Source organism: Myxocyprinus asiaticus, chromosome 29 (assembly GCF_019703515.2).
Source record: "Myxocyprinus asiaticus isolate MX2 ecotype Aquarium Trade chromosome 29, UBuf_Myxa_2, whole genome shotgun sequence".
NCBI classification, from domain to species: domain Eukaryota; kingdom Metazoa; phylum Chordata; class Actinopteri; order Cypriniformes; family Catostomidae; genus Myxocyprinus; species Myxocyprinus asiaticus.
In genome coordinates, this window is record NC_059372.1 from 36,882,304 (window position 1) to 36,892,844 (window position 10,541).

Consider the following 10,541-nt stretch of genomic DNA (forward strand, 5'->3'; position numbering starts at 1 on the left):
GATTAAGGTCGATATTCTGGTTAAGTCATTTATTAAGAATAAACTAAGTCATGCATGTTCTTTTCCCACTCTTCCCAAGTAGCAACCAGAATTACTTTCATTTGGACATGAGCAGATACTGCTTTAATGAAAATTCAACAACAGTAGATTTTCAGATTAAGGTGTTAACATGACAAATAATTCCAATTAATACAGGCACAAGGCTAATTGTCGTATTTGCATTTTTGATGCCAGAATATTTGCTTAGTCGGGCTTTGGTAATCGGATTAACACATTTACATGATGCATCTCAAAATATACGACATATGACAAAATTTCGATTTAAGCAGGAATATTCTTGTGCATGTTTGGCTGTATATTGATGTTTAGAGTTAATGACACATTTATCATAAATGTACTGTTTTTGAAAGCCATTACACAATAAAAACAACGTGAAACTGAACCAATTATCACTATTTACCCTGCAATTTTATAATAACCCAATCTTAGCGTTTTTGACACTAGGGCTTTTTACAGTTTTTATTCTTAGTATGAGGATTAAGGATCAAATCACCTGTTTTTTTATATACACTACCAGTCAAAAGTTTTGAAACACTTACTCGTTCTTTATTATAATTATTTTTCTTCACATTTTAGAATAATAGTAAAGTCATCAAAACTATGGAATAACATAAATGGAACTATGGGAATTATGTTGTGACTAAACAAAATCCAAAATAAATCAAAACTGTGTTATATTTTAGCATCTTCAAAGTAGTCACCCTTTGCCTAGAATTTGCAGACATGTACTCTTGACATTTTCTCAACCAACTTCTTGAGGTATCACCCTGGGATGCTTTTTAAACAGTATTGAAGAAGTTCCCATCTATGTTGGGCACTTATTGGCTGCTTTTCTTTATTATTTGGAATGACACACCCGGTCCCCAATCAGCCTGATGGGGTGCGCGAGGGATAAAGGCGGCCGGGGACGACAGTTCGAGAGAGAGAGAATTGCAGGCAGCTGTGCTGTGTGTTTTTGGTTGTGTGTTTTGTTTGGATTGTTTATTAAATTATTATTTATATTATTAAGCCGGTTCTCGCCACCTCCTTTCCACTGAACCCCCTTACACATATATAAAAGCAAAGTCAAATAACCAAAAATTGTCAAAGCAGCAATTCTTCATAAAACATTTGTCTGTCTAAACAGAAATCCATCTCTTCAGACTAATTTGAATACTATTCTAATACAAAAATGTTTAGTATTCCCCTTAAAATACTTTTTGCTGTTGCAGCTTGGAAAGGCACATTTTATGCACCTTTATAAACATCTATCATTTAATAAATCATGTAATATTTTAGTGCAATCCATACCATTCTGTTCTGTCTTGTGCTCATGTTGGAGCTGCCCACTTTGAAAAGGGTGGCGTTCAGTTTTGTCGGAGAGAACTGGAATTTAGGCTCACTGTATTCTGTCGCTGACACCGGACCTGCAGAAGGTGCAAACAAGTTTACAATTTACAAACTGCAAAGACTGCGTTTCATGCACACTGTAAATAGTGTTTTGTCAGGTAGCTTAGATATGAGTTTCAAGCAAAAATATATATATTATTAAAAATGACTAAATCAACCTGACTACATAATTACACCAATAAAAGTCATCTTTATAGGTCAGGTCAGTTAGAAATAGCTACTTAAGATAACAACTGCAGATTTTAACTTTTTACTGTGCAAGATGGCATGAGTTTGACTCACCTGCAGATTTAAAACTTACATAAGCAAAAGTTTAGGTAACTTGCACAGTATCCAACTCACCAGAGACCTTTCGACTAATATATATATATATATATATATATATATACACACACTACCGGTCAAACATTTTGAAACACTCATTCTTTATTATAATTTTTCTTTATTATTTGGTCCAAGTCATCAATTTAAAAAAATAAATAAACAAAAAAAAAAAAAAAAAATTATTACATTTTAGTTTTATAATGAAATAAATTAATATAGTGGCACAATTATATTTTTGTCTATAAAACAAATTTCAAACAATTAAGCATACACCTTCAGATCAAAAGATTTTTAAGATCATGAGAAACATTTCAGTCAAGTGTTTCAAAACTTTTGACCGGTAGTGTGTGTGTGTGTGTGTGTGTGTGTATATATATATATATATATATATATATATATATATATATATATATATATATATATATATATATATATTAGTCGAAAGGTCTCTGGTGAGTTGGATACCGTGCAAGTTACCTAAACTTTTGCTTATGTAAGTTTTAAATCTGCAGGTGAGTGCAGATTTACTGCAAAGATAAAAAAATAAATAAAAAAAAAAACTCTTTAACTGTCATTAATAACATTTAGAAACACTATTACATCAGTGTCCTGCACTCTGACATGCATTTCTAACAGCGCGGGACCATAACATACAAAAGGTTAAAAGGTGATTAAAATGATGAAATGCTTTTTTTTTTTTTTTTAATGCATCTAAAGCATGTTAACCTCATGTTATTTGTAAACTATCAAATAATTTTGATTCACATATTTTCATATTCATGTCTGAATGCAAATGAGTATTTGCTTGCTAATAAATAATATTACAAAGAGTTTCCAAAAATGCAAACAGTCTGATATTGAGTTGAATGACACACACGATTCTCATATTTAATATAATTATGGCTGTGTCACAAAACCTAGTGAGACTACATTTTGAGCACGACAGGCCTGTGCATTAGGGTTGAGCTTGGCCAGTACCTGTCCTGGCCAAATTCCCCCCATTGGCCCTTCTCAGTCACGGCCTCCTAATAATCCCCATCCCTGAGTTGGCTACATCACTCTACTCTCTCCTCTCCATCAAGAGCTGGTGTGTGGTGGGTGTTCTGGTGCACTATGGCTGCTGTCGCATCATCCAGATGGATGCTACACACTGGTGGTGGAAGAGGAGATTCCCCCTATACTATGTAAAGCACTATATAAATGTACAAATTATTATTTTGGGCATGATGCAGCACATTATCTGTCAAGACAGGCAATAATTGAGACAAGTGTTTGGGAGACTGTAAGAATCATCTGTAAGTAGATTTCTGTTAGTGGTATTAATTCAAACAAATTGTTAAAAAAGTGAAAAATATTAGCTTCCATGCCTGAATCAACCTTCACACCAACTTTTAAGGGTTCTTCACTTTACTCTTTGTTTAACTCATGCACTTATGCCACGCGTTAACCTGTCAAGAAAGCATTGCCTCATTTACCATTAATTAATTTATTTTTTTCTTAATATTAAATATACACACATATTGTTATATTTAATGAAGTTTTGCATAGAAACAGCATTCTTACTTGTTGTTGACGTAACGGAGTCATTCTTGACAGACTTGCTTCTCCTAATGGATTTCACCTGCTCCCGGACCCGCTGCTGTCCGGTGCACTGTTTTCTGTCGGACGGCAGCACCAGAGAGGTGTCCTCCATCGAGTTGGGGGCCGGAGCCGAGACCGACCGAAGCGGTTCAGCCGTCATTGCTGCTCTCTCTCTCAATGGTTCTGCTCGCGTCTATTCGTCCAAATCCGCCGAGACCGCCTGATATAATCGGTCTGCGAGCAGATATACTGCTAAATGACGCACTTCTGTGTAGAGTCACACATAGAACACGCCCACTGGAGGTGATTGTCCAATCACACTGTCACATTTACTTTTTAAACTTGTCAATTACCTGGCGCTTAATAGCAACCGTGTTTAAAAGCGCAACTGTTGCTCACTGCAGAGGACGTCTAGATTTGATAATAATATGGTGTCAACAACTATTCAAAACTATTCTTGGTTCTTAAACTTGTGTGTAAAGTATGAGTCAATTAATTTTTTTTATTTTGTCTTGTGAAATATATGTGAAAATGTGTTGTGCCAAATAGCTTCCTCAGGGCAGTACAACATTTTTTTTTTTTTTTATTATTATTATTATTATTTTTATTTTATTTTTTATTATACACATCTTGCAGATTCCGCAACGGGGATGTACACTTTATGAGCATAACCCGTTCAGAAATCTGATCTATGGTTATATATGAACATGAACTGTATATGCATTTATAGTTTATATATTAAAGCATATATGTACATATTCATATTCCACTGCTAGCATTTGGGGAAAAAATATATGCTGCATTAACGAAAACAAACCTTTTTGTTGTTTTATCAATTATATTTATGTATAATATTTGGTCAATATATGTAAATGTATGTGACTTTTTTATATCAACGAAAATTAACCATATATACAGATATTTTTTCATAAATGTGTTTTACATATATTGATATCAGATTTCTGAATGGGTCTATCTGTTTATAAAGGATGTGATGTGGTTATTGGATTGCGTGTTGCGCATTAATAATAATAATTTTTATATGCTCCAATGTGGATGTTGTGACATCTTAAATCAGGGTCTGGTATCACACCTTTTTAGCATTTTATCTGTCTGTTCGTCTACAGTTCTAGTGATATGTTAAGATGCCCATCACAGAATTTGTATAATTTTCTTTTTTTCAAAATTTCATTTTGCTTTTTATATAGTATATATAAGGATGAAGTTTTTTTTAGGGATTTTTATTTAGTGGGCCTATTTTATTTAGTTTTTATTCAGTGATGCATTACAGATATCCATGTATATTCCACGAGGAAAAAAACAGTTATGAAAAAAAAAAATAATAATTATAATTATATATATATATATATATGATTTACTATATTTTTATTATTTAATTATATTTTAATACTCACAACTATCACAACAACTACAGTGTATGTACAGTTGAAGTCAGAGGTTTACATACACCTTAGCCAAATACATTTAAACTCAGTTTTTCACAATTCCTGTCATTTAATCGTAGAAAACATTCCCTGTCTTAGGTCAGTTAGGATCACTACTTTATTTTAAGAATGTGAAATGTCAGAATAATAGTAGAGAGAATGATTTATTTCACCTTATTTCACATTCCCAGTGGGTCAGAAGTTTACATACACTTTGTTAGTATTTGGTAGCATTGCCTTTAAATTGTTTAACTTTGGCCAAATGTTTTAGGTAGCCTTCCACAAGCTTCTCACAATAAGTTGCTGGAATACTGGCCCATTCATCCAGACAGAACTGGTGTAACTGAGTCAGGTTTGTAGGACTCCTTGCTCGCACACGGTTTTTCTGTTCTGCCCACAAATCAGATTGAGGTCAGGGCTTTGTGATGGCCACTCCAATAATTTGACTTTGTTATCCTTAAGTCATTTTGCCACAACTTTGGAGGTATGCTTGGGGTCATTGTCCATTTGGAAGACCCATTTGCAACCTAGCTTTAACTTCCTGGCTGATGTCTTGAGATGTTGCTTCAATATATCCACAAACTTTTCCTTCCTCATGATGCCATCTATTTTATGAAGTGCACCAGTCGCTCCTGCAGCAAAGCTCCCCCACAACATGATGCTGCCAGCCCCATGCTTCATGGTTGGGATGGTGTTCCTCGGCTTGTAAGCCTCACCCGTTTTCCTCCAAACATAACGATGGTCATTATGGCCAAACAGTTCAATATTTGTTTCATCAGACCAGAGGATATTTCACCAAAAAGTAAGATCTTTGTCCCCATGTGCACTTGCAAACTGTAGTCTGGCTTTTTTTTATTTTTATTTATTTTTTTATTTTTTTATTATTGGCTTTCAAGAAAATGATTTACATGTAAAAAATAATTAAAACAAATAGTAGAACAAGGGGTATACATTCTGTTTTTGAGGTATGTACAGGTTAACAGATTCACAGACATTAATTATTGTTTACATTACAGTACTCAATCCAGTTCTCCCAACATGTTAGAAATAGATCCTTTTTAAGTCTCAAAACAAGAGTCAGTTCTTCCATACTGTAAATTTCCTTAACATTTTCAACCCATTCTCCAATCAAGGGGATGTCCTGCTTATACCAGTGTCTAGTAATACTCTTTTTGCATGCTACACTTAACATGTTAACAAGATATATATCTCCCCTCAGCACAGTGTGTGTAGTGTTCCCAAGATGCAGTGTTGAGAAATCCCTTGGTATTTCGTACCCTAAAATCTTTTTAATCTCTAACAGAACCATGTTCCAGAAAGGTAATATCTTTGGGCAGCTCCAGAATATATGAAATTGGTCAACATCCACATGCCCACACATCCTCCAGCATGGTTGTGGTGTGGATAATTGTTTACTTACACTAGGTTTTTCCATGCAAACTCTTTCCATTTCCGTGAATGGGTAGTTGTATGTTGTGTTTTGCAAGCAGAGTACCATTCTTCGTTTGGAATTTCTTCTCCTAATTCTCTTTCCCATTTATGCTTGATATAACTAGAAGAGTTTTTTCCTATTCTCCCTCATGGCATGATAGAGAGAAGAGATTATTCTGGGATTATTCTTTGTATACGAGTCAGATATCAACTCTGTTAGTAATTTAATTCCATGCTCCTCGCTTTCTTAATTTCCCTCTCAAAATAGTCCCGTATCTGTAGACAACGATAAAAATCATTGTTTTCCAAATTATAATTTTCTTTTAATTCTGCAAAACAAAACTGTACACAATACAGTTAAACCTTTAGTCACCCATCTCTTAAATCCTAAACAAATGCACCCTGGTTTAAACTTATTGTCAAATGCCACCCATCTCAACAACTTAATCTAATTTTTTAGGTTATACTGCTCGACTAATTTAAACCATATCTGAAGTGTAATAACTGATATTTGATATCTGTCCCCTTATTTCTCTCATTAGTTTAAGTGTCCCTGGGTCCTGATTACTCTTATGTTGGTGTTCCAAGTCACATAATTCTTTGAACAAGTCCTCATATTTAGCTTTTTTGAGAGCAACAGTCATAGCAATCACCTTCCCCCGTGTGACTGCCTTAGCAGCATCCCATAAAATAATGGGGTTAACTTCCCCTGTAACATCCTCCTCCATATATAACTTTATATAATTTTTTATTTGATTTACTATTTCTCTATTATTTAGTATTCCTACATTAACATTGACCAAAGTAACCATTTTATTCTCAATTTTGCCCCTTACGATAATATATCTTCCTTCCTTATCGCTTATTTCCTTACAGTACTCAAAGCAAACTGAGTCTGGGACAAGAATTGCTACTCCTCTCCTATGACCTTTTTTAAAGGAGCAATAAAAACTATTTTTAAAACCTAACTTCTTTAACTTTTCATGTTCTTGCTGTGAGAGATGCATCTTCTGCAAAAAAATATCACATGTGCTTTTTCTTTCTTAATTTTAGCTAGGACTTTTCCCCTTTTAATCGGATTACATAATCCATTTATATTTTGTGATACAATCTTCATTGAATCCTAAAATTAGGCTGAATGACCAAATGGTGCGACGCCCCAGTAAAGAACTATGAACTTCTGAACACAATAAGGAACACATTTCAACTTTAGTGTAAATTAAACAGACTTCAGAAACTGGGAAAATAAAATGAAATAATAGTAATAATAAGAAGAACAAAAAAAAAGAAGGTAGAAGAATGTGGGTGTACTTATGCACCCAAAAAGTCCTGTTGGAAGTATGCGGGGCTTCAGAGGAAGGGGCCCGCACTAGACGTGTGAAGCACTTTATCTCAGTTATTGTAAATTTGCTACTCACCACTAACTCTAAGTGTCCAACAAAATGAAATTAAATGAGTGAAATCAAATGCTGAATTCCTCCCTAATAGTCAAAATTACTGTTTCAAAGTCTGTTTAGTTATATAATATTCTGAACATGCTCATGTCTTCTCTTTCCCCTCTCCTACTTTGTGTGTTGAAATTCCTGAAGTTTTTGTCAGACTCATAGATACCTTTCCGTGTCTTTGTTGCCGACGCATTGCCAGGTCATGCATTGCTGAAGCCGTTCTTCAAGGCGATCAGTTCCCGAGACTGCTGCGCTTCCTTCCTCATTATTTGCTGCAGACCTCCTGATTATCCTGTGGTCCATCATAGCTCGTTCAGCTTCATCCAGGGTATTGTAAGTCCGATTCCCTTCATTCCAATGAATGCGTATTTTTGTAGAGGGTGTCTGGAACCATATCTTCTTTTCTTTAAGCACTTTCTTTATCCCATTGTATCCTTTACGTTTTTGCATTATTTCCACCACATAATCATGGTCGATTGAAATGAGGCGACCCTGCACCTGTATCCACTTTTGCCAAGCTTGTTTCAAAATAGTCTCTTTCACCACAAATTGGAGGAAGTTCACAATGATAGATCTTGGTGGGGAATTTGGATTCGGCTTCTGGGTCAAGGCTCTGTGTGCGCGTTGGATTTGGAGATCAATGTCAAGTCCTAGCTCTGTCTTGAGAAGCGCTTCCACAAACTGGAAGACAGAACTGCCGTCCTCCGCTCCCTCCGGTATCCCGTAGATTCGAATATTGTTTCTTCACGATCTTGATTCAAGGTCGGTCAGCTTCTCTTGCATTTCTTTGTTCTCTTGAAGTGTTTTCAATAAAGCAATGTTCGCTTCGACAGTCCATGTATCTAAATGTTCGATGTGTTTTTCTGCGTCGATAAGTCTGTCTTGCTGTTTTTGAATCTCGCTGGCTTTCTTTAAAAGTTTTTCATGTATTTCTTGTTTGAACTGAGCGAATTCATGTTTCATGTTCCTCTTGAATTCTTCAGTAAATGAACTCAGTTTTGTCTTCATTTCTTTTCTCAAGTCACTGATTTGCCTGCTAATGGTTTCAAACCAGCGTGAAGCACATTCTGTTAGCCTTCACCTGTTAGCTTAGCTTCCCCCGCATCGCCGTCACCATCTCTTTTGGGTGATGTAACTGCGTCCTCAATTATACTTTGTTCAGTCCATTTTGTTTGATTACTAATGGTTTTCCGACTTTTCGTTTTTGCACCCCCACTCATTTTCATCAGAACATGAGTTTAGTATTTGAATTTCAGGGGATAAATCTGACTGACTAACAGGAGCTACTGATTATATGACCATCCACTCCGCCATTTCAACCGGAAGTCCTCAGTCTGGCTTTTTTATGGCGGTTTTGGAGCAATGGCTTCTTCCTTGCTGAGCAACAATCCAGGTTATGTCGATATAAGACTCTTTTTACTGTGGATATAGATACTTGTCTTCCTGTTTCCTCCAGCATCTTCACAAGATCCTTTTCTGTTGTTCTGGGATTGATTTGCACTTTTCGCACCAAACTACATTCATCTCTAGGAGACAGAATGCATCTGCTTCCTGAGCGGTATGATGGCTGCGTGGTCCCATGGTGTATATACTTGTGTACTATTGTTTGTACAGATGAATGTTGTACTTTCAGGTGTTTGGAAATTGCTCCCAAGGGTGAACCAGGCTTGTGGAAGTCCACAATTTTTTTTATGAAGTCTTTGCTGATTTCTTTTGATTTTCCCATGATGTCAAGCAAAGAGTCATCTATCTATCTATCTATCTATCTGTCTGTCTATCTATCTATCTATCATCTATATATCTATCTGTCTGTCTACCGATCTATCATCTCTCTGTTTGTCTGTCTGTCTTTCCATCTAAAAGGAACCACATTTGTTATGAGTGTGAAGTATGGTTGGCTAAGTGTGGTTGTGCAATGTTAATACGTTTCATTGTGAATGATGAGAGATCTTTAAACAGCTGTTTGCTAAGTGTCTGGCATCACACCAACAGATCTGGCATTAGACTGCATTCCTAAAATCCAGATTAAAATGCAGTCCATGAGCATTCACTCACCCAACCAACACAATATGCAAAGTGGTAACCTGAAATTTTAAAATTAACAAGTTATTTCTACCTGATCTAACCCTCAAAATGAGTTTTGATGGTGTAACCGAATGTTTTCAGATTGATTCAGTGATGTTAAAACCAGTTAATTTAAATGTTACCGTATGAAGCATATATTTTAGGATTACGTTTTTATTTTTTTTAAATGCATGCATTTTTTATTTGATTAGTTTTTTTTAATAGTTTCCATGGAGAGTTGAGGTTAGAAATGTGCTAGTCCATATACAGTATGTATTCTTTAGTAGTTATACAGTCAAAAAGCAAAGCACTGAAAGAAAGATTACTTTGGTAAAATAAGCCTTCTTGTAAGCAAGAAATGTACTCCTCTTTATTTTGAAAAAGTGTTTAAACTTTAGTTTCAACAAGATAAAACTATGTTTTTCACTCTGTGATATACCTTGTTGAGGTTAAACACAAAGAGCTTTTAAAGTAGTGCAACTCTATACTAAACCCGAGAAGGTTGTTTGTAAAAGGTTTATATTTGAGCACCCATTATCCCTGTGCTTATGGGTTTTGTTGTAGGTGTTAGTTTTCAATCAACCTTTTAATGTTGGTTGATGATTAAGAAAGGTGCATCTTACTGCCTTAATGTATCTTACACCTTACTTTTTTTTCTTACTGAAGTGTGTGCTTCTTTTCTCGTACAGTTTTATGTTACAAAATTCCAGTCTTTGAAATCGTGGGAACAACTGTTTTTGTTTGCTGTTCTGTTTCACATGCCACACTCTTCATTGCACAAATGTCATTTAAAAAAAATACA

The 10,541-nt window shown here is 35.2% G+C and overlaps 1 protein-coding gene across 6 annotated transcripts in view; it reads right to left on the minus strand.

Annotated features, from left to right (window-relative positions):
• LOC127419719 (plakophilin-1-like) overlaps positions 1-3,580 on the minus strand; it is a 40,869-nt gene extending 37,289 nt beyond the window's left edge. For 5 of the 6 annotated variants that reach the window (XR_007893715.1, XM_051661372.1, XM_051661371.1 and 2 more), the window contains exons 1-2: positions 3,337-3,580; positions 1,351-1,466 (exon numbers count right to left, since the gene is read on the minus strand). Coding sequence is in view for 5 of the 6 variants with exons in the window: in XM_051661372.1 (XP_051517332.1) it covers positions 1,351-1,466; positions 3,337-3,514 (294 nt within the window). In the remaining variant the exon portion in view is untranslated. Of the gene's footprint in view, positions 1-1,350; positions 1,467-2,751; positions 2,936-3,336 lie in introns of those variants that run through there. The other variant, XM_051661373.1, reaches the window with a different exon arrangement.
• Positions 3,581-10,541: the final 6,961 nt, after the last annotated feature.